The sequence below is a fragment of the Martes martes genome (genome assembly GCF_963455335.1).
Source record: "Martes martes genome assembly, chromosome: 17".
Lineage (NCBI taxonomy): Eukaryota > Metazoa > Chordata > Mammalia > Carnivora > Mustelidae > Martes > Martes martes.
The window spans coordinates 44,271,711-44,296,821 of NC_137905.1; the positions used below are offsets into that span (position 1 = coordinate 44,271,711).

The window sequence follows — 25,111 nt, forward strand, 5'->3', positions numbered from 1 at the left end:
TACTGAGCCCATGGAATCTCTCTGGAGATAAGTGGGATTTATTGTGTAAGCTTTTGCCTTCTGATTCTTTTTTCTCAACTGATGTTTAGATGCAAAGTAAGACTAATATGGTAAGTTGATTGGGCAGTTGTCTGGAAGACGTTGTGGCTAAATGTCAAGAAAAAAACCTCCCTGGGGTCAAGAAGATTTTAGAGTACTCAGAGCTTTTCTCCAAGCTCAAGAAGAGAGTGTTTTAAAATTAAATGAAGTTTTGAGGCACCTGGGTGGCTCAGTTGGTTAAGCATCTGCCTTTGGCTCAGGTTATGATCCCAGGGTCCTGGGATTGAGTTCTACATTGGGCTCTCTGCTCAGCGGAGAGCCTGCTTGTCCCTCTCCCTCTGTCTACCACTCTACTTGTGCTCTCTCTCTCTTTCTGTCTAATAAATAAATAAAATCTTTTTAAAAAATTAAATTAAGTGAAGTCTCTACTTCTTGGAGAATAGCTTCTAACACATACATAAATGTATGTATAGCTTTTTAAGTTAATATATGGCCACTGTTAAAATAATTATGAAGTATATTTAAAACAAAAAGAAAACCAAGATTACACCTATAAAACAAAGTGATAGTAACATAGGATTGTATAATGTAATAAAATGGATAAATTACCAACCCTTTCAATGGAAGTCCTATTCCCTGTCCCTTAATGTCTCTCTTTTTTAATGATCTAATCATGTTGTACTCCTGTTTTTTTATCTTATTTTTCTATCAATAGTATATCTGTAATATTTTCCATGTCCTTAAATATGTTTTCCTATTTACCATTTAATGGCTGCCTTGTATTCTGTTGCCTGAATATTTAGTATTTAAGTAGTCAGCTGGGCCGGACTCAAAACACAGAATGTAGGCTTAAGCAGTTCCTTCTTTGTGTTCATTTCCCATATATTGACCAGCTTCAGTGGACCCTGAGGCCATAAAACCACCTCTGGTTTGGATGATGAGGCCTCTATCAGCCTTGGAAGGTGGGAGTGAAGGCAGGTGAATCCACCCATGGAAAGACTGAGCAGCTCAACCTCAGGACTAAATGAGCTTTCCCAACGTAGGATCTTGTCCAGTCGGTCTCCTGCTCCTGTATTTGGATCTGGCTTCAATGCCAGAAATGACTTACTCTACAACCACCTTTGCGTAGTCTGGTATCCTGGGACTTGGAAGAGACCTTAGATCCATCTTCTCTTTTTCCCTAAATTGTGTATGCACAATAGTGGGGGCTGATTTTAGAAGAATGGGGAAACAAAAAGATTTTATTGAATTAAGTCATATTGGGAACACTGAAACTTTTTTTTTCTTCTCTCAGCTCTGGATTTTCTGGAATTTGAATATTTTTCAATGGAGGAACACCAAAGAGCACTGATCAGGTCTGACATTTCTAAAACCATGACCTGTGTAAGTTGGTTATTTCTGTCTTCTTGCAATATTATGATTTTAGTCTATGTGGGTTTTTGATTAGTTAAGCCAAAGCTTCCTACTTAAAAGAGCCTCATTCAGTTATCTGCTCTACAGTTTGTCCTAAAATTAAAAAAAAAAATGATAGCAAATAGCTCAATTTCCTCCCAATGAATGTTTGTTGTCCAGTTTTTGTATTTATTATCCAATTTACTCAATCCACTTCTATGCTTATTCTTCAATCAAAGGCTATGACAGACCAGTAAAGGAGTGAAGTCCCAAGAAGGAAATATTTGAATTTCCTTTATAGGTCTCTGGTTTGATGAATTAGAAGTGTTGGTCCCATTTAATTACCACAGGTAGACTTTCAAATTCTCCACAGACCTGAATTTTCTAGGCAGATGAGATATGGATATTGGTATCAGTTGGTCTCAGTCTTAGTATGTGATGGTATCTCATGTTCTTGAGCATTGTAGAATGATTGGAAACATTTGTGTCATGCATCTTTCTAAGGAATTATTGAGAGACAAATATATCTATTTTGTGGTTGAATGTGATCTGTTGAATTTGGGTGACATCTCTTTGATTACAGCTCATCTTCATCAGTATACAGTTAGAAAAATGTAGAGTAACTGATGAAAGATGACTATGAATGAGAATATTATCCTAAGGAGTGCAAATGTGTTGATTTCCAGAATTGATGAAGACCTTTGAAATTTTGTCCAACCGAAGTATATCCATGTCAGGAATGGATTAAGTCTGAGATATCTATAATAAAACAGATTGTGACACAGCCAAAATTTATCTGTCAAAAACAAAGAAAAATGCTTATGATAAGTCCTGGCAAAGGATGAACTCAGTGCTTGTAGAACTGTCAGGCTTTTTTCAAAAGCTTTTACTTAATACAGAAATTTTTATATTCAATATGGGAGGGAAATCCCATCTTTGTTTAACTCTGAAGGGAAAATAATTTAGAACCTCACAGTTTTTGAAAATGTATACATCATGCAACTGGCTGACTACATGATTGTGCATTATACTTTATTGAGTGGGAAAAAAACCTTTAATTTCGTCCATTCCCCAGTAGGTCTGAGTTTTTGTGATAGCCCACAACCTATAAAGATTTGTCTGTAGTAATAGGATTCTTCAGGGTTATGTGGACATTGGGCTTTGATTTTCTAGCCCACTTGTACTATATCACTCCCTTTCTTTAATTCGCTCCTGTAATCTCCTGTCTTTACCATCTCAAAAATGTGTTTTCAATTTCATACTACATGGGTTTGCAGTTTCAGGAATTAGTGACATTCAGGGATGTGGCCATAGACATCTCTCGGCAGGAGTGGGAGTGCCTGGACCCTATTCAGAGGGACTTGTACAGGGATGTGATGTTGGAGAACTATAGAAACTTGGTCTCATTGGGTAAGTTCGTTTGCCACGAGAAATTTAGAATGTGCTCTGTGGTATGTTGACTTTCAACACAGGGAATTTCAAAGCTGTCTTTCAAGATGTAAGCTGAATTTATTTTTCTTGTTCCCAGAGGAAGGTTTGAGGTCTGTTTGTCAGGGCCTCTGCCACCAACCATGGTCATTTCCTCTTTTAGTGATACTCACATCTCCCTCTGGCCCTTCCTTACTTCCTATGGGGCTGGACAAAAATTCCTTATATTTATTCCATATATAGCTTTTGTCCAGGAAGCCTGGCTTACCATTGTGTTCAGGCTGATTTGCTGTGTCGTCCTCTGATCCACTTAAAGGGCAATAATTAGACATAGACTTGTGATTGACTATAGCTATGAGAAGAGCTCTGTAGCTTCTGTAGTGGTGGACTGGATAAACAGTATTCATTTAAACCTGAAGAGTACACATTTCATTTCCTGCAACCAATTTTGTGTGATTTATGGCTGAAAGTTACAATTCACGAGCATGACATCTGTAATTGAATGAATATTTTGTAAGTGAATCAGGATGCTTCTCGTTTTTCTCTTAAGGAAATAATATTATTATAATTGGCATTATTTCCCAATTGTGACACTCGTACGGGGGGGGGGAGAGGAATATGTATACATGCATACAAATTTAATCATCAAACAACCATGCAATAATAGTAGTATCACACCCATTTTACTTGCCAACATTGAGGAAGAGTGTATTGAAATGACTTCCTCAAATTCACAAGGTTGGTAGATATTAGAGGAGAAAGAATTGGTGCATAGGCCCTTAGCTCCAATGAGTGTCCTCAAACATTATTAACCTTTTCAATCACTTTGTTCAATTTTCTCTTAAGAAGAATCTATATGAGTTTAAATTAAAATAAAATTTTATCATACCAACCTGGTTTCTTAAATCATCTCATCCTTCTATTATCTGAAGTCTGTAGCAGTAACAACCTTGATTTCATTATAAATTTAAGTAAAGCTAAAGATTTTGTGAGTTCTGCTTTCATTTCTGTGCCATGTGGCTTTTTTTTTTTTTTTTCTTGTAAGCAGGACATTCTGTTTCTAAGCCTGATGTGGTTGACTTATTGGAGCAAGGAAAAGAGCCCTGGAGGATTTTGAGAGAAGAAACACAAAGACAGTACACAGGTAAGGAGGGGAAGGAAGGCAAAGGTAAACCATCAGGGCTGGTGGCAGCCTGTGTGGTTAGGCAGGAGGAGTACATCCCTGTGGTATTTGTAAAGCCCTCGAAGACTTGTAGACCATGGGCATGTGACCTGGAGAGGAAATCAAGGTCTCAACACGAGCTACTGAGAAAACTTCAACTTCATGCCATTTACCATTCATCTTACTTCTCTTATATTTTAAACTCATTTTCACTAACAGGGAATCTCATTTTTCATTTGTGCAATATTTTATCTATACATGGGATTCTACTGCTCTCTATCTCCCCTTTTGCACAACATACACATGCACACACATGCGCACACGCACACACGTGTCAATGCAGTGATAGTGAACAAGACTTATAAGGTCCCTGCTCTCATGGAATTTATATTGTACCAGGGTGAGGATAACAGTAAACAGCTAAATAGATAAATAATATTGGGAAAAGAATGATGGAAAATAAGCAGAAATTGGGCCATTTTAATTAAGGTGGTTGCAGATGACTTTTCTGAGCGGGTAACATTTGAGAGGAGACCTGAAATAAGGGCATGTGTTTGTTTGGGAAGAATGTTCCATCCTAAATGAATTGCTTGGAAGACTCAGAAGATGGCTGGGGAAGAGGGGAAAGGGATGAGGAGACGAGTGGAAAGAGGGCCAGAGAGAGCTTAGAGGGTTTGAGGAGCAGCATTGTAGACCAAATTAGAAGGCCTAAGGGGAGAGAATTAAGTAACGAGACCACACTGTTAGGAGAAATCTGCTCCTACAAGGTTTTATTAGATTTGAATTGTTAGGAATAATAAGTATTAGAATCAATATGTAATCAGTTTTTAAATTTTTAATTTTAAACCATTTTTTTAAATGTTAGTCAAATATGGAGAACCACATTAAACAAATGTCTAACTCAATGAGTTAAATATGGTAAACACCCAAGTCGGAAAATAAAACTTTTTTTTCTCTTGACTTATTTTGAAATAATTTCAAGTCACAGAAAGATTGTAATAATAGTACAAAAGATTCTTTTATACCTTTCAGCCAGTCTTTCCAAATGAGGAAAGCTTTTCTAGTCCACACTGAAGCCCTTCACCTGTCCACACCCAGTCACAATCTTCTCCCCCTGCTAAGTGTAACCACTCTTCTGATTTTAATGGCGATCAGTTCCTTCCCTTTTTTCTCCCTCCAATTTCTTTATATGCTTTTAAAATCTTTAATCTCTAAGTTTCCTCTCCATCTCTTTTGTTCCTAACCATTTACTTGCTGAAGGAACATCTTCCATTCTGTTTTGCTGATGCCATTTTGAGATTTACTTAAACATGTTCTCTGACCTCTGTGTATCCTCTAAATAAGTAATGGGATCAAGAAGCATAATGAGAGGGGCGCCTGGGTGGCTCAGTCCTTAAGCGTTTGCCTTTGGCTGAGGTCATGATCCCAGGGTCCTGGGATGGAACCTGACATCGAGCCCCGCATCCAGCCCCGCATCAGGCTCCCTGTTCAGCGGGAAGCCTGCTTCTCCATCTCCTGCTCCCCCTGTTTGTGTTCCCCCTCTTGCTGTGTCTCTATCAAATAAACAAATAAAATCTTTAAAAAATGTAATGAGATTTAGATTATCTATATATAATTATATATATTATATAATATTTAAATATATTAAAATTTTAAATATTACTTAAATATATAGAATTTAAATATATGAGATATATTTAAAATATGTATTTTGAGAAGACAACTTCTTCAACAGTCTTCTATACATAATGTGTTGGCAGTATTGATTGCTGGCTTTCCACATACCAAACAGAACCGAGATTATTGCTTACTGTGTTAAAGGACAACACTGCCTCTAAATAGCTTTGGTAGTGGGACGACTGGGTGGCTCAGTGGGTTAAGCCTCTGCCTTCAGCTCAGGTCATGATCTCAGGGTCCTGGGATCGAGCCCCATGTTGGGCTCTCTGCTCAGCGGGCAGCCTGCTTCCCCCCTCTCTCTCTGCCTGCCTTTTGCCTACTTGTGATTTCTCTGTCAAATAAAATAAAAAAAATCTTTTTTAAAAAATAAATAGGGGTTCCTGTGTGGCTCAGTGGGTTAAAGCCTCTGTCTTCGGCTCAGATCATGGTCCCAGGGTCCTGGGATCGAGCCCTGCATCGGGTTCTCTGCTTGGCGGGGAGCCTGCCCCTCTGCCAACTTGTGATCTCTGTCAAGTAAATAAATAAAGTCTTTAAAATAAATAAATAAATAAATAAATAAATAAATAAATAAATAAATAAATAGCTAGCTTTGGTAGTGTCTCAAAGGGAGAAATGCCAGGATGGATGTTATTGACAGTTGACAGTTTGTTTTAAGGCCTGTCTTTCAATGTGATTAGGATTGGGTGAAGATCAAGATACAACAGTGGAAAATTCATGGAAATTAGGTAAGAATTTTGAGGCTTGGGGGACATCTGGGAGGCTCTGTTGGTTAAGCATCTGTCTTTGGTTCAAGGTCCTGGGATCGAGCCCCGTGTCAGGCTCCCTGCTCTCCCTTTCCCTTTGCCACTCCCCCCTGCTTGTGGTTTCTCTCTCTCTCTGTGTCAAATAAATAAATAAAATCTTTAAAAATAGGGACACCTGGGTGGCTGAGTCAGTTAAGCCTCTGTCTTCAGCTCAGGTCATGATCCCAGTGTCCTGTGGTTGAGTCCGCATTAGACTCCTTGCTCAGTGGGGAGTCAGCTTCTCCCTCTCCCTCTGCTGTGCACGCTCTCTCTTTCTGTCAAATAAATAAATAAAAATTAAAAAAAAAATACTCTTCAATAAAAACTCAACAACTAAATGTATTTTATACTTTCAATTTTTTACAGACCTAATAGGTGAGAAGTGGTATCTCGTTTCAATTTGCATTTTCTTTATGAGTGAGTGAAAATTTTTTTCATATGTTTAACAGCCATTCCTTTCTATTTCATGAGTTTTGGGGGTTGTGTCTCTCCCCCATTTTTCTATCTGGCTTTTTATCATTTGTCCCTCAATCTTTAAGGGTGTTTTTACATATTAGGAGTATCAGCCATTTGTCTGAAGTGTATGTTGCAAATATTTTCTCCCAGTTTCTCAATTGTTCTTTTTGTTGTTGTTGTTACTTTGATTATGGCAGTTTATTTATTTTTTAATATAGTCAAATTCATCATTCTTATTATCTCTGAATTTTGTGTCTTGGTTAGAAGCTATCACAAGGTTAAAGATAAATATACATCTTTTCTTCTATCACGTGAAAGATTTTATTTTTTACATTTAAATCCCTAATCCATTTGGAGTTTGTTCTTGTATATAAAGGTATGGATCTAATGAAATCTTTTCCCACATGGCTATCCCAGTTGTCCCAACGCCATTAATTTAAACATCCATCTTTGCTCCCTTCATTTAAAATGCTCTCTTCGTCATATAATAAATTTCCGTATATTCTTGGGTCTATTTCTGGGCTTTCTGTTCTGTTCTACTGTTTTATTTCTATATCCATCCATAACTAACACATTGCTTTTATTATGGATACATTGTAGTGCATTTTAAATGTATGTTATGGCTAGTCCTGTCCCCCCTTTTAGATTTTCAGTGTTTTTCTTTTATAATTTTTCAATGTTTGTTTTTCCATGTGAACTTGATTATTGATTATTAATTTTTCTAACTCCATGGAAAGCTTATTGGTATCTTATTTGAATTGCATTACATTTACAAATTAATTTAAGAAGAACTCTTAAGTTCTTAATTTATAGCTGTTAAGTCTCTTAATTTATAACGTTAAGTCTTCCAATTTATAGCTGTTAAGTCTCTTAATTTAAAACTTTAAGTCTTCCAATCCAAGAAGAGGGGTTGTTTCTCCATGTGTTTGAGGCTACTTGTATGTCTTTCAGGAGTGTTTAAAATTTTTCTGAAATGAGTTTTACATATTTCTTACTAATTTTTTTTCCTAAATAGTTAATCTTGTTCTTTACTATCATAAATCACATTTTATCTATTGTTTTGTCCTTTACCTAGTTATGGTTTTACAGTAGGAAGACTCTTAATTTTTTTCAACAGGTTTATTGGTATATAACTTATATAACATAAAATCATTCTTTTTTATGTATATATATATTTTTGAGATTTTATTTATTTATTTATCTGTCAGAGAGAGAAAGAGAGAGCACACACAAGCAGGCAGAGTGGCAGGCAGAGGTGGAGAGAGAAGCAGGCTCCCCACGGAGCAAGGAGCCTGATGCGGGACTCGATCCCCAGGACTCTGGGATCATGGCCTGAGCCGAAGGCAGCTGCTCAACTGACTGAGCCACCCAGGCGTCCCAACATAAAATCATTCTTTAAAACTGAACAAGTCTGGGGCACCTGGGTGGCTTAGTCGGTTGAGCATCCATCCAACTCTTTATACTGGCTCAAGTCATGATCTCAGCATAATGAAATCGAGCCCTGCATGGGGCTCCACATAGCAGGGAGTCTGCTTGAGATTCTTTCCCTCTGCCCCTCCCCCTGCTCATGGGCACTCTCTCTTTCTTTTTCTCTCCCTCTCAAATAAATAAATAAATACATAAATAAATCTTTTAAAAATAAAGTGAAAAGGTCAGGGTTTTAATATAATCACAATTTTGGGCAACCATCACCAGTATGTAATTCCATCACCCCAAAAAGAAATCTGATACCCATTAGCAGTCACTCTCTACACCCTACTCTCATAGTCTACCCTAGTCTCATAGTCTGCTTTCTGTCTGTAGATTTGACTATCAGGAGTACTTTATATACTTGGAATCATACACATGAAGATTTGTGTGAATAGCTTCTGTCATAATGCTTTTGAGATTCATCAATGTAATATCAACTTCATTCTTTTATTCTGGCTGAATAATATTCTATTCCATCATTATTTTTGCTTTGATTTTGGTATCAAACTTAGGAAATCATTGTATAATCCCAGGTCTCAAAAATTTACTATCTATTTTTCCAAGAAGTTACTAGTTTTAGCTCTGACATTTAGGCCTTTGATCCATTTTGAGTTAATTTTCATATGTGCTGTAGGGTGTAAGCTCCAACTTCATTCTTTTGTACATGAATATCCACTTATTCCTTCATTGTTGCTAAAAAGACTTCATTGAATTTTGTTGGCTCCCTTTTCAGTAATGAATGGAGATTTTATTTCTGGACTCTGAATTCTATTCCATTGATCTATATATCTGTCTTTATGCCAGCATCACACGGTCTTGATTTATTTAGCGTAGTAGTAAGTTTTGAAATCAGGAAGTGTGGGTACTGTTACTTTGTTCTGTTCTTTTTTTTTTTTTCCAAGATCATTTTGGCCTTTTGGAGTCTCCTATATTTCCATAATGATCAGCTTGTCATTTTCAGCACAGAAGCAGTTGCCATTTTGATACGGATCGCATTGCATCTGTTGATCAGTCTGTGGAACATTATAATCTTAACAGCATTGCCTTTCATGAACCTGAGAGGTCTCTCCTGTTATTTAGGTATTTAATTTCTTTCCACAATATTTAGAAGTTGTCAATGTGTAGATCTCAGGCTTTTTTTGTTCAGTTTATTCCTACGTATTTTATTCTTTTTTTTTTTTAAAGATTTTATTTATTTATTTGACAGACAGAGATCACAAGTAGGCAGAGAGAGAGAGAGGGAGAAGCAGGCTTCCTGCCGAGCAGAGAGCCCGATATGGGGCTCGATCCCAGGACCCTGAGATCATGACCCGAGCCGAAGGCAGAGGCTTTAACCCACTGAGCCACCCAGGCGCCCCCGTATTTTATTCTTTTTGACATCATTATAGATGGCATTTCTTTCTTAATTTTGGTTTTAGATTGGTACCCTTGATTTTAGTAGGTTGACTTTATATCCTGGTATACTACTATGTCATCTGTGATATAGTGATAATTTTATTTCCCTTTTTTAGATAATTTTATTTCTTCTTTACCTCCTTCTTACCTTTGATTTATCTTGTCTAATTGAATGGCTGATATCTTTACTACAGTCTTGAATAGTTGCAGGGACAGTCGGGTTCCTTGATTTGTTCTTGATCTCGGCAGAAATGTCTGGAGTGTTTCCCCATCTAATAAACCAGCTTTAGAGCTAAGGGGTGTGTGTGTGTGTGTGTGTGTGTTTTGTGTTGTGGAAGTATCCCTGAGCTCCTGTTTGCTTGGATTCTTCTCTGCTAATATTTTATATGTTTTCTCTTGACATTCGTAAGTGATTTTGGCCCATATTTTCTTTAAATGTCTCTTATCAGGTTTAGATTTTAATTTTTTTTTCATAAAAATTACAAGAGAATTGGAAAGTTTTCCTTTGTTTTCAATGACCTAGAACAGCTTATGGAGCATTATTAGCTCTACGGGTAAAAGCAGTTATGACCTTCTGTGACTTGTCTCCCAATATATCCTCCAAAAAGGACAAAGGAATGAAAAACTAGTAAATCTAGGCAAAATCCACATCCTAGCATATCTTAAAGGCAAGATACGAAAAGTTCCTTATATCTGTAAGAAAAAGACTTAAATTAAAAACCCCAGGACACTCGCCCAGTAAAGGCAGTTGGTTCTTCTTGCTCTAAAATTAGGGGGTGCCTGGGTGGCTCAATGGGTTAAGCCTCTGCCTTCAGCTCAGGTCATGATCTCAGGGTCCTGGGATCAAGCCCCCGCATCGGGCTCTCTGCTCAGCAGGAAGCCTGCTTCCCCCTGTCTCTCCTGCCTGCATCTCTGCCTATTTGTGATCTCTCTCACTGTCAAATAAATAAATTAAATCTTAAAAAAAAAAAAAAGTAAAATTAGGAGCGCCTGGCTGACTCTGTTGGTAGAGCATGAAACTCTTGATCTCAGGGTCATGAGTTCAAGCCCATGTTGGGCATGGAGCCTACTTTAAAAAAAAAAAAGTAAAATTCATTACTATTGAAAGAGCCTCACAATGAAAAGGATATTTACGTAGATCACCAACTGATAAGATTTTGCCATATCTACTTTATTTCTCTCTGTACTATGTTTATGGAGGTATTGGAATGCATGTTTTAGGTATCATGACTGTACCTGTGAATCATTGAGCATGTGTCTCCTAAGAATAGGGATATCTCCACTTAAATAAGAGTATGTTTTTAAATTTTTTTAGAAGTTTATGTATGTAGTATGTATGTATGTATATAATCTCTACACCCAGTGTGGGGCTCAAACTCATGAACCAGAATTAAGAGTTGCATGATCTGGGGCGCCTGGGTGGCTCAGTGGGTTAAGCCTCTGCCAGGTCGTGGTCTCAGGGTCCTGGGACTGAGCCCCAACTGGACTCTCTGCTCAGCGGGGAGCCTGCTTCTCCCTCTCTCTCTGCCTGTCTCTCTGTCTACTTGTGATCTCTCTCTCTGTCAAATAAACAAATAAAATCTAAAAAAAAAAAGAAAGAAAAAAAGAGTTGCATGATCTTTCAACTAACTGAGCCAGCCGTGTTCCCCAAGGGTGTGTTTTGGGGGCACCTGGGTGGTGCAGCCTGTTGAGTGTCAGATTCTGGATTTCAGCTCATGGTCTTGGGGTCCTGAGATCCAGCCCCCCGTCGGGCTCAGCACTCAGTGCAGAGTCTGCTGGTCCCTCTCCCTCCTCCTGCTTGCTCTCGCTCTCTCTCAAATAAATAAAATCTTTATTTTTTAAGTGTGTTTTTAAAAGTTTATATAAATATTTTTTCACAGAGAGGCATTCTATTTTACATAATTGCTAAAATTTTTCTCAGGAATTATTCTTTCTGCATTTATTGACATAATCATATGATTTTTTTCTCCATTGTTCTGTTACTGAGTTGAATTCTGTTTATTGACTGACTGAATTCTGGAGTCTAGTTCCGGTTATGGTGTGTTGATACATTATCCCTTTTCAATATTGTTAGGTTGGAATTTTTAATATTTTACTTAGGTTTTGGAGTGCCTGGGTAGCTCAGCTGATTAAGTATCTGCCTTCAGCTCAGGTCAGCTCAGCCCAAGACTCTGGGATCGAGCCCCATGTTGGGCTCCCTGCTCAGCGGGGAGTCTGCTTCTTCCTCTCCCTCTGCCTGCCACTACCCCTGCTTGTGCTCTCTCTCACTGTCAAATAAATAAATAAAATCTTTTAAAAAATATCTTTAAAACATTTTCTTCTTCAGGTTTCATGATGAAATTAGCCTGTAATCTTCCTTTTTTTATTATCCTTTTTAAGGTTGGATAGAACAATTACATTCACTTTATGAATGTGTTGAGGGGAATGTGTGCTTTCTCCCCACTTTTGGAATGTTTGAAGAAATATGCCAGAAAAACCATCTAGGCCTTCAGCTACTATTGTAGTTGGTTTGTTTTTGTTTTTGTTTTTGTTTTTGTTTTGACAGAGAAGGGTAGGGACCCTATACAGAGCTCAGTCTCACAACCCTGAGATCATGACCTGAGCTGAAATCAAGAGTCAGACACTTTAAAAAAAAAAAAAGATTTTATTGATTTATTTGAGAGAGAGAGAGCACAAGCAGAGGCAAGCGTAGAGGGACAAGCAGACTCCCCATTGAGTGGGGAGCCCAATATGGAGGTCAATCCCAGGACCCCAAGATCATGAGCTGAGCTGAAGTCAGACGCTTAACCGACTGAGCCACGCAGGTGCCCCTGTAGCTGATTTTTAAAATTTACTTGGATTGGGGTTCCTCGCTGGCTCGGTGAGTAGAGCACGTGACTCTTGATCTCAGGGTCATGGATTTGAGCCCCACATTGGGGGTAGAGATTACTTAAAAAAAAAAGTTTTTTTTTTAAAAAGTAAAACTTACTCAGATTATGTAATGCTAGAATTATTGAAGTTTTCTGTCTATTGATTTTGTAGAGGCTCTTTTCTCTACAAAGACTTTTATGTGTTTCATCCAGGTTATTAACATAAAAAGGTTGTTTCATGATGTCATTTTACTGCATTTGTGAGGTGTGGATGGCCCAAAAGTGATGTCCCTGTTAGCTGGCATTCCTGCATTGGATATTGTTGCCATCTCCTTTTCCTTTATTAGTTTTGAAAGAATCACATTAGTAACATTGCTTTAAAATAAATATGTGGTATTATGGATCTTCCGTGTTATTTGTGGGCACTATTTTGTAAAAGTACTTTTATCTTTCTAATTTATTTTCATTTCGTTCTTTTTCTAGCTTCTTACAATAAATGTTTAGATCATCAATGTTCAGGTTTTCTTTTCTCATATGTCTTTAAATCTGTTATATAATTTTTTCTACTTTATATGTAAATGGATGCAGATGTTATAATTTGGTTCAAAATAATTTCTATATGGAAATTTAGAAAATACTACCTTAGATAAACTATTTTCTTTTTCTCCCAGCTTTTTGTTTTTAAAAATTATCAAGCAAAGTGCAAATATTAAAAATATATATGTAGCTAATTACCCTTCACATAGATTTAACTTTGGTTATTAACATTTCGCCTTTTTCTCTATATATATGCACCTTTCTTCTTGGCTTATTTGATGGTAAGTAGCAGTTAATCATTACATTTCACCTCTCAAACAGTTCTTTGTGCCTCTCCTAAGAATAAAGTCTTTCTTCTATATAGTCACACTACGACTATCATAGCAATTCAGCCTTGCCATCTAATATATAGTCCATATTTCAATTTTTTAGCTTTTTCCCAAAAATACCATTTGTAAAATTTATTTCCATAATCCATTCCAGATTCGTACACTGTACTGCATTTGGGTGTTAGGCTTTTTATCTTACTCTTATCCTACCTTTTTTCTCTTCACTTTAAGTTTGATTACTTTGTAGTGTCCAGTTTAGTTTTCTTATGGAATGTCTGCATTCTTGGTTTGAAGTTTTCCTCTTATCATTAGCATTAGGTTAAACATTTTGCCCAGAGGTGGTGTGTAATTTTTTTTTTGTAAACTTTATTTTAGGTTGATTCTAGATTTATGGAAAATTACTAAGATAGTAGAGAGATTTCCTATCTATACTTCTCCTGATTTCTGCCACTGTTAACATCTCATATCATTAAGATGCATTTGTCAAAACTAAGAAAATGACATTGGTATTAACCAAGCTCTAGGCTCCATTTGTATATTTCACCAGTTTTTCTGTTAATGTCTTTCTGTTCCAGGATCCTTCCATTCAGGGTAGCACATTGTATTAATTTGTCATGTCTCCCAGTCTCTCCTGGTTTGTGACAGTTTTTCAAGTTTTCTTTGTCTTTCCAGAATTTGACTGTCTTAACAGACACTGCCAGGTATCTTTCAGAATATCCCCCAATCTGGGTCTGTTGTTTTTCTCATGATTAGACTGGAGATAGGGGTTTTTTAGAAAGACCTGCAACAGAAGTGAAATGTCCTTTTCATCACATCATGAGGGATACATGATATCCATGTGATGTCACTGGTGATGTTGACTTTTCTCCACTCTGAAGTTACTCTTTTTCCTTTTCCATACTTTACTCTTTAGAGCAGCCCACTAAGTGTACCTCACCATGTGAAGAGGGGTGCAGGATTGGAAATTAAGCTTATGTAGGGTAGAATATCATATAGGTAGAATATAATATAGAATAATATAATATAGAATATATAGAGAATATAATATAGGTAGAATATAAGAATATAAGCTTAATTTATATACATATATATATATATGTAATTTATTTGACAGAGAGAGAGATGACAAGTAGGCAGAGAAACAGGCAGAGAGAGAGGAGGAAGCAGGCTCCCCTCTGAGCAGAGAACCCCAGGCAGGGCTCGATCCCAGGACCCTGAGATCATGACCTGAGCCAAAGCAGAGGCTTAACCCACTAAGCCACACAGACACCCCGAAAATCTATATATTTTTATCTGGAATTCCATATAAAAGATTTGTCTCTTCCCCCTTTATTTTACTGTGGACTCATTCATATTTATTTTACACTTGGAGTTCTAATTATATGTTACATTCTTTCTTTCTCTTTGGGCACTGATAGCTCTTTTAGTTTGATTCCTGTGTCCGTTAATATCCCCATTCTTTTTGTTTTTTGAGGATTTCTTTCCTGATACAATTTTCAGATTCGTTTTGGTTTTTTTTTGCCTCTTTCCTGACTAGAATCAGCCATTTCTCCTAAGAGCCCTGTTTCCTTTTATTGAAAAATAGTATTTAGAAACCAAGATCGGGGGCACCTGGGTGGCTCAGTGGGTTAAAGCCTCTGCCTTCGGCTCAGGTCATGATCCCAGGGTCCTGGGATCAAGCCCTGCATCGGGCTCTCTGCTCGGTAGGGAGCCTGCTTCCCCCCCTCTCTCCACCTGCCTCTCTGCCTACTTGTGATCTCTGTCAAATAAACAAAATCTTTAAAAATAAAAATTTTTTTAAGATTTATTTATTTATTTATTTCACAGACAGAGATCACAAGTCAGACAGAGATTACAAGTAGGCAGAGAGGCAGGCAGAGAGAGAGGGGGAAGCAGGCTCCCTAGCGAGCAGAGAGCCCGATGCAGGGCTTGATCCCAGGACCCTGGGATCATGACCTGAACCGAAGGCAGAGGCTTTAACCCACTGAGCCACCCAGGCGCCCCTAAAAAATAAAAATTAAAAAAAATTTTTTTTAAATAAATAAATAAATACATAAATAAATACATAAATAAGAAACCAAGATCGGGGTGCTAGGTGTACTCATTGCTGTTGGAATGCCACCGCCTCTATTCCCTCTACAGGACCTAGCCAGGCTATAAATGTATGTATACATGTATACTGACATATAGGTGTGATTGTTTTATTATCTGTCTATATATACATTAAGCTAAACATGAGCTCATACTGATATCTCCAACTCCCATCCAGTATTTCCGGGTGCATTCTAGCCTTCTTGTCTTGTTTATTTGTAACTTTTTTCTCAGTGAGAAAACTGGCTCCCACCATCCATCATCCATCCCCATGAGAAACAAATTTACTAACTTGGTAGTGCTTGTGTCTTTAATTTTCAGTCAAAAGATTGTTTTTTAAAGTTTGTAATTATTTTTATATCATAGGGCACAGTTTGTCTAGTGTGTTGATCAACTACAAGCACTTTTTAATTTCCCAATATATGTTGATAATCTAGTTGGTTTTGTAATACTGATTTCTAGCATACCTGTGATCGGGCAACAAAATCTGTATGATTTTGATCCTTTGAAATATGTGTTGAGACTTGCTTTATAGCCCAGTTTATGTTCTGTTTTATAAGCAATTTATCTGTGACTGAAAAGGAACTGAATTCTGCAATATGTGGCTTATGGCCACAAAGTTCTAGATCTTTGTTTATTAAATGTTCCACTCAGACTTTGGATTGTGTCAATATTTGGTTTATTTCATGCTGTGTTAATAGGTGAACACAAAATTAATAACCCTTATTAAGCAATCTTCCATGTGCATTGCAGAAAATTAGAAAATAGAGACAGGTAAAGAAATTTTTTAAATATTAAAATATCTGATTCCTACCACTGTAACACGTTAGTGGATAAAATGCACACATGCCGATACATGTTTTTCTTTTTACCAAAGGGACACATATTTTTACTGTTTTATAACCTGATTTCTTTATCAGTGATTCTTCTATTTTATATTTCTATTACATTTTTATTTTACTGCATCTTTAAAACCCAAGTTCTGTTCTTTTTTTTTTTTTTAAGATTTTATTTATTTATTTGACAGACAGAGATCACAAGTAGGCAGAGAGGCAGGCAGAGAGAGAGGAAGGGAAGCAGGCTCCCTGCCGAGCAGAGAGTCTGATGCGGGGCTTGATCCCAGGACCCTGGGACCAGGACCCGAGCCGAAGGCAGAGGCTTTAACCCACTGAGCCACCCAGGTGCCCCCCAAGTTCTATTCTTATTACCCCATTTAGCCCAATTTGATTTGTTCAAATCAGTATCCCAATGCAAGACTGCATTCCATTTGGTTATTATACACTGAAATCCCTCTTAATTTAACACATTCCCTTTATGATACTAATACTTTTGAAGAGACAAGGCCTCTTAAATTGCAAAATTTGCCATCTTTTGAACTTGTCTCACTACTGTCCATGATACAATTTGTTTATTCTCTACTCTTTGTATTTTTGTAGATTGGAAATTATTTTCTGTCCCAAGGGATTCACATTAAATATTTGTGGGAGAAGTACATCACATCGGTGATTATGTGTATTCTTTCAAGAGATACAACATGTATTGAATTTTACAATTAGTTTTGGATTGTTAAAACTCAGTTAAGCTACCAGTTTGATTCCTCCATTTTCTATTTTCATTTACTTAATATGTTTAATCAACATAATCATTTTTTTCTGCTTTTTCTTTTCACAAATTGGCGAAACACAGCTTCATACTTAGGAGCATATGTTTTTTAATGAAACGTTAAATCTTTTAAACTTTCCTTACATGTTTGGCCCAACATTTGTGAGAATTATCTTGTATCTTCCCTGTCCCATTCTTGGAATTAGCCTTTTTGACATTTTTTTCTATTTCCTGAAAATTAACCTGTTTCAGACTTTTGTCCTTTGTAGGATTGTTTTTGATCAATATTTTCCTATGTTTGTCTTTGACTTTTTTATAATACCTTAATTTTTTGTTTGTTCTCCCCTCTTTTCTTGATTAGTTTAGAAGTGTACCATCATACATTGATTTTTTTTCCCCAAGAGATATCTTTTTGTTTGTTTGTTTTTTGGGGGGGGTTGTTTTCTTACAGAGTGGAGGTGGAGGGGAACAGGGAGTGGGAGAGAGAATCAGGCTCCAGACCTGGCTCTGAGCCCAATGCAGGGCGTGATCTTGAAGCCGAGATGAAGAGTTGGACACTAACCAACTGAGCCACCCAGGCACCCCCAAGAGATACCTTTTTGAATTTATGTGTTGATTTTCTTTTTCTAAACTCATTACCTTCTGGGTTTTTTATCTTTATACTTTCAGCTTTCCTTTGGTTCGCTTTGATGTTTTTTCTAAACATTTTCATATGTTGTTGATTTAATTCGTGTTGAGGTGACAACTTTTCTCTGGGAATTATGGTTGGATATTGTATCTTCTGAAATATACTATTTTCATTTTTTGTCTGGTTATAGTTCTCTAGTTTCACTGTTTATTTCCTCAGTATAATAAAGATACTGATTCTATTTTTTATTTTTGACTGCTGGCAACTTTATAGCCCCACCACTCTGCCCCACTTTTGGGCAAGCAGATAAAAAGCCTGAGAGCTCCCTACTTTGGTGCCTGTGGAAAGTTCAAACCATGCAAACTCCATGCCCTGTATCCTATCACCTGTTACACACATCCCACAATTGAGTCACATACTCTGGCCTTGACTCATGCCCCCTCATTCTGCACTGATAGTCCTGAGTCTTTTCCTGAATCTGGATTGCCATCTTCCAGCTTATATCTGATATTTCCTTTTAACTGGCATCCCAGGATTTTCCTTCAAATTTTAATTTCTTGATTCTCTCCAGCATCTCTTGATTCTTTCCAGCATCTCCAAATAAGGAATGTGTTATTTCATTCAAGTATGTATGTGAATTGTCTGAAAAGGCACCAAAATACTGGGAAGTACCAGGGTGGCTGGCCTTGAAAATAAAAAGAAAGAGAGAATGTGAAAAGTGATATAAACAACATAGATTTAGCATATTTAGAATGGAGAAGGAATAACAAAACTCAACTCAAGATAAGTAAAAACAATTATTTAGCACCTGTGATATGTCAGAACCTTGTAATTCAGTGATGAAAGAAAGGAAGGATTGTGTCTGCTCTTGGGAAAGTTTGGGGAAATGTAAATAGAATATCAGATAAGGAAACTAATGTTATCATAATTGGAAATAAAGGGATGGTGGAAGGAATGAAGTACTAGAACATAAAAAGACATGGATATACTTAGAGTTAGCAGGTGCTCCCTTTCTAAGGGATGAGAAGGATCAGCTTATAAAGTGCCCAGGTCCAAGGAGTCTTCTCAGACAAAACAGTCTTTGGAAAGCATCAAGTGATAGAGGTTGTACCATATCCTAAGTGCTGGAAAGAGAGAATGTGAAAGGGACCACCTGGGTGGCTCAGATGGTTAAGCGTCTGCCTTCAGCTCAGGTCATGATCTCAGGGTCCTGGGATTTTGAGTCCCATATCAGGCTTCCTGCTCAGCGGGGAGCCTTTTTCTCCCTCTCCCTCTGTTGTTCCCCCTGCTTGTGCTGTCACTCTCTGTCAAATAAATAAATAAAGTCTTTAAAAAGAAAGAGAGAGAGAATGTGAAAGGAGATAGGGGCAAAGGAGTCAGTGTTTGGACATTCCAGGAGTGAAGAGAAACACTAGAGAAACTTAGGATAAATTCTTAACCTTTGATCTGCATTTAAATCCATGGTAGAAATATTTAAAATAAAGATGCCAAGGTTTTTTTCCCTCTTAATTCTAACTTACTTGGTCTGTGACAGAACCAGGATATCAGATTTATAACAAGCTTGCCAAAGATTCTGGCCCACACCTAAATTTCAGTAACTTCACTATCTCACATAACTTTACATACATCTCTGAACCCTTGGCCTTTCAAAATTTTCATAACGATATTTTACTATTCAGTAAGTCCTTATGAGTGTTGGTTCATATTTCTTTCATAGACGTTCCGTGTTCTCTAGTATAAGAAATACAGGTTTTTTTGTTTGTTTTCTTCTGTTTCAGATTTGGATTTACGCTGTGAGGTAATCAGCCATGTAGAAATGCCCACTTATGAAAAAGATATATCTTCTACACAACATCAGAGTACATGTAACAACAAGAAATTCTACAAATGTAAGAAGAAATTTAGTAGTGGCTCTCAATTTATTCTACATCACAGGTTCCATATTGGCAGAAGACCCTATGAATGCAAGGACTGTGGGAAGAACTTTCGTAGTGGCTATCAACTTACCCTACATCGGAGATTTCATACTGGTGAGAAACCTTATGAATGTACAGAATGCAGGAAGAACTTTAAAAGTGGTTATCAACTTACTGTACATCAGAGATTCCATACTGGCGAGAAAACCTATGAATGTAAGGACTGTGGGAAGGCCTTTATTTATGCCTCACACATTGTTCAGCATGAGAGAATCCACACTGGAGGGAGGCCTTATGAATGTCGGGAATGTGGGAAGGCCTTTAGTCAAGGTGGACACCTTAGAATTCATCAAAGAATTCATACTGGTGAGAAACCCTATAAATGTCAAGAATGTGGGAAGGCTTTTAGTAGGCACTCAAACCTCATTGAACATGGGCAGATCCATACTGATGGGAAACTTTATGTATGTGAGAAATGTGGGAAGGCCTTTAAAAGAGGTCATCAACTTACCATACATCAGAGTGTTCATACTGGTAAAAAACCATATGATTGTAAAGAATGTGGAAAGGGCTATACCACTGCCTCATACCTTATTCTACATCAGAGAATTCATAAAGGTGGGAAACCATATGAATGTAAGGAATGTAAGAAAACCTTTACCTTGTATAGAAATCTTACTCGACATCAGCATATTCACACTGGTGAGAAACTTTTTGAATGTAAGCAGTGTGGGAAGGCCTATACTACTGGCTCAAAGCTTTTTCAACATCAGAAAACTCACACTGGTGAGAAGCCCTTTGAATGTAAGGAATGTGGAAAGGCCTTTAGCTTATATGAATATCTTCATCAACATCAGAAGATTCATACTGGTATGAAACATTTTGAATGTAAGCAGTGTAAAAAAACCTTTACTTTGTATAGAAATCTTATTCGACATCAGAGTATACATACTGGTAAGAAACTTTTTGAATGTAAGGAATGTGGGAAGGCCTATACTACTGCCTCAAACCTTGTGCAACATCAGAAAACTCATACCGGTGAGAAACCCTATGAATGCAAAGAGTGTGGAAAGACCTTTAGCTTGCATGGATATCTTAATCAGCATCAGAAAATCCATACTGGTGTGAAACCCTATGAGTGTATGATATGTAGGAAAACCTTTACTTTCTATAGAAACCTTACCCTACACCAGAGTATTCATACTGACGAGAAACCTTTTAAATGTAAGGAATGTGGGAAGACCTTTAGACGTAGTTCACACCTTACCGCACATCAGAGTGTTCACGCTGATAAGAAACCCTTTGAATGTAAGAAATGTGGGAAGTCCTTTAAAACATATGGATACCTTACACAACATCAGAAAATTCATACTGGTGGGAAACCCCACAGCTGTAAGGAATGTGGGAAGGCCTTTAGTCGTGCTTCAAACCTTGTTCAACATGAGAGAATTCATACTGGTGAAAAGCCCTACGTGTGTACGAAGTGTGGGAAAGCCTTCAGGTATGGTTCAGCCCTTAAAGTACATCAGGGAATACATACAGATCTGAAACTCTAAGAACATAAGGAATGTGATAATGCTTTTAGGCATGGCCCAGACCTTTTAAACAGGCAGTTCACACTGATGAGGAATTATTGAATGTTAGTCTTTATAGGTATGTCTTCACCAGATGAGAGAATTCATTATGTAGTTCTTATCACTTTATAAAGATTACAGTGTCACTCCCATTTTAATGGAATGTTTGACTAAACAATAGCAAATTAAACCCTGAATAGCCAAAGCAATCTTGAAAAAGAAGATTAAAACTGGAAATATCATGATCCCAGATTTCAAGATCTACTACAAAGCTGTAGTAATTAAAACAGTGTGGTACTGGTGTAAAAATAGGCACAAGGATCAGTGGAACAGAATAGAGAGCCCAGAAATACATCCACAACTAGATGGTCAATTAATCTTCAACAGAGGAGGCAAAAATATACAACGGGGAAAAGTCTCTTCTACAAATGATGTTGGGAAAATGGGACCACTCTCTTACACCATACACTAAAAATAAACTCAAAATGGATTAAAGACCTAAATGTGAGACCCAAAGCCATAAAAGCCCTAGAAGAGAATGCAGGCAGTAATTTCTCTGATACCGGCCATAGCAACATTTTTCTAGATAAGTCCCCTGAGGGAAGGGAAACAAAAGCAAAAGTAAAGTACTGGGACAACATCAAAATAAAAAGCTTCTGCATAGTGAAGGAAACAATTAGCAAAGCTAAAAAGCAATCTACAGAATTAGAGAATATATTTACAAATGACAAATCCAGTAAAGGTTTAGTGTCTAAAAATATAAAAAGCTTACACAACTCAACACACAAAAAAATCCAGTATTAAATTGAGCAGAAGATACGAACAAATATTCTCCAAAGAAGACATAAGATGGCCAACAGACACATAAAAAGATGCTTAACATCACTCATCATTGGGGAAATGCAAATCAAAACCACAATGGGGTATCACCTCACACCTGTCAGAATGACTAAAATCAGCAATCCAAGAAACAGTGTTGGCAAGGCTATGGAGAAAAAGGAACCCTTTTGCACTGTTGGTGTGAATGCAAACTGGTGCACCCACTGAAGAAAACAGTATGGAGATTCCTAAAAAAATTAAAAATAGAATTACCACAGGATCCAGTAATTCCATTACTGGATATTTACCCAGAGAATACAAAAACTAATTTGAAAAGATGTGTGCACCCCTATATTTATTGGAGCATTATTTACAATAGCCAAGTTATGGAACCAGTCAAAATGTCCATCAATAAATGAATGGATGGGGTGCATGCGTGGCTCAGTGGGTTAAAGCCTCTGCCGTCAGCTCAGGTCATGATCCCAGGCTCCTGGGATCGAGCCCAGCATCGGGCTCTCTGCTCGGCAGGAAGCCTGCTTCCCCTCCCCTCTCTCTGCCTGCCTCTCTGCCTACTCGTGATCTCTGTCTGTCAAATAAATAAATAAAATCTTTTAAAAAAATGAATGAATAAAGAAGAATGAAATCTTGCCATTTGCAAAAACAGAACTAGAGGGTATAATGCTAAGTGAAATAAGTCAGAGAAAGACAAATACCATATGATTTCACTCATATGTAGAATTTAAGAAACAAAACAAATGAACAAAGGAAAAAATAGACAAACCAAAACAACAATAACAAACAGACCCTTAACTATAGAGAACAAACTGATGGTTACCCTTCTGAGGGCTTGGAGGGGGTGGGATTAGTGAAATAGGTAAAGGGGATTAAGAGAGTACTTTTCATGATGAGCACTGAGTCGTGTGTAGAATTGTTGAATCACTATATTGTACACCTGAAGCTAATATAACACTGTATGTTGACTATACTGGAATTAATTTTTAAAAAATAATGACAAATTAAGAAAAAAATGGGAATCTCAAATTTTTCATGCCTACAGTGTGCATGGAATTTTCAATTAAATTTGTTAAATTTCGGGGAGCCTGGGTGGCTCAGTTGGTGAAGCGTCAGCCTTTGGCTCGGGTCATGATCCCAGGGTCCTGGGATAGAGTCCTACATCTGGCTCCCTGCTCGGTAGGGAGCCTGCTTCTCCCTCTCCCCCTGCTGCTCCCCCTGCTTGTACTCTCTCTCTCTCTGTCAAATAAGTAAAATAAAATCTTTTAAACAACTTGTCATTTAATGAATGGCTAAAAGCCTTCCATAATAATCAATGGCTGTGTCACAGATTTCCCCAAATCTTAATGGCTTATCACAACAGCTCTCACAGATTCTGTGGGTCAGAAATTCAGGAGTAACTTGGCCGAGTGCTTCTGGACTGGGTTTTTCATGAGATTTCAGTCATCTGGAATATTGGGTCCAGGTGGGTCGCTCACGTTGGCTGCTGGTACAGAGAGAGAGTGTGTCAGAAATCCATCCTCGTCCACAGTGGACCTGATTTACATGAGGAAATCCTGGACTTGAAGTTGATGCTTTAAGTAAGTGAGACTTCTGGCACTTCTTGAGTATATATATATATTTTTTAAATGCTCCACTCCAAGACCATATTATCCTTGGGAAGCATTTTTTTTTAAAGACTGTTTATTCATTTGACAGACAGAGATCACAAGTAGGCAGAGAGAGGAGGGAGCAGGCTCCCCACTGAGCAGAGAGCCCGGTGGGGCTGGATCCCAGGACCCCGGGACCACGACCCGAGCCGAAGGCAGAGGCTTTAACCCACTGAGCCACCCAGGTGCCCCTTGAGTATATTTTGCATGTGGTAAGAATGCAACCAATTTATACTGAGACGACTAATGGTTGTGGGTTTTTAAAAATATTTTATTTATTTATTTGACAGAGATCATAAGTGGGCAGAGAGATAGACAGACAGAGAGAGGGGGAAGCAGGCTCCCTGCTGAGCAGAGAGCCCGATGCGGGGTTCAATCCCAGGACCCTGGGATCATGACCTGAGCCGAAGGCAGAGGCTTTAACCCACTGAGCCACCCAGGCACCCCTGGTTGTGTTTTTAAAAAATATATATCCACAAATTCTCTGAAACTGCACCCTTCAAAACTGAAGCCTCCCTCTTGCTGCATTCCAAGCTACCTGAAAAATCTGAGTAAGTATGTCTGCTTCTCACAGTTTCTATGAGTCAGGAATTTGGGAGCAGATATGCAAAGGCGTTCTGGCACCATGTATCTCATGAATTGAAGATCTGGAAGGGATTGATGGGGGTTGGATGATCTGCTTTCGAAGATGGTTTAGTTTTGTGGCTGGTAAGTTCATCCTGGCAAGTTATTTCCTCTCTAGCAGGACCCTTCCATGTGCTGCTTGACTGTCTTTGTGACAGGATAATTGGCTTTTCTCAGAACTGATCCTTGCTATAATCTAGCTTTGGCAGTCACTTCTGCCTCATCCTCTTTATTAGCAGTAGGTAGGTCAAGTCCAGTCCACATTCACCAGGAGAGAAATCCAGCTTCACCTTTTTTTTTTTAAAGATTTTATTCATTTATTTGATAGACAGAGGTCACAAGTAGACAGAGAGGCAGGCACAGAGAGAGAGGGGGGAGGAAGCAGGCTCCCTGCTGAGCAGAGAGCCCGATGCGGGGCTCGATCCCAGGACCCCGAGATCATGACCCCAGCGGAAGGCAGAGGCTTAACCCTCTGAGCCAGCCAGGTGCCCCCAGCTTCACCTTTTGAAAGGGGAAGTGTCAAAACATTTGCAGACATTTTTAAAATATTTATCTATTTGACAGAGATCACAAGTAGGCAGAGGCAGGCAGAGAGAGAGCGCGAAGTAGGCTCCCTGCTGAGCAGAGAGCCCGATGCGGGGCTTGATCCCAGGACCCTGGGATCATGACCTGAGCCGAAG

At 38.0% G+C, this 25,111-nt stretch overlaps 1 protein-coding gene across 1 annotated transcript in view; it reads left to right on the forward strand.

Annotated features, from left to right (window-relative positions):
* LOC308358057 (uncharacterized protein) overlaps positions 1 to 22,753 on the forward strand; it is a 32,049-nt gene extending 9,296 nt beyond the window's left edge. The window contains exons 3-6 of the mRNA XM_080828058.1: positions 1,334 to 1,422; positions 2,709 to 2,841; positions 3,908 to 4,003; positions 19,616 to 22,753. Of these exons, the coding sequence (XP_080684184.1) occupies positions 1,366 to 1,422; positions 2,709 to 2,841; positions 3,908 to 4,003; positions 19,616 to 21,309 (1,980 nt within the window). The 5' untranslated portion in view covers positions 1,334 to 1,365 and the 3' untranslated portion in view covers positions 21,310 to 22,753. The remainder of the gene's footprint in view (positions 1 to 1,333; positions 1,423 to 2,708; positions 2,842 to 3,907; positions 4,004 to 19,615) is intronic.
* Positions 22,754 to 25,111: the final 2,358 nt, after the last annotated feature.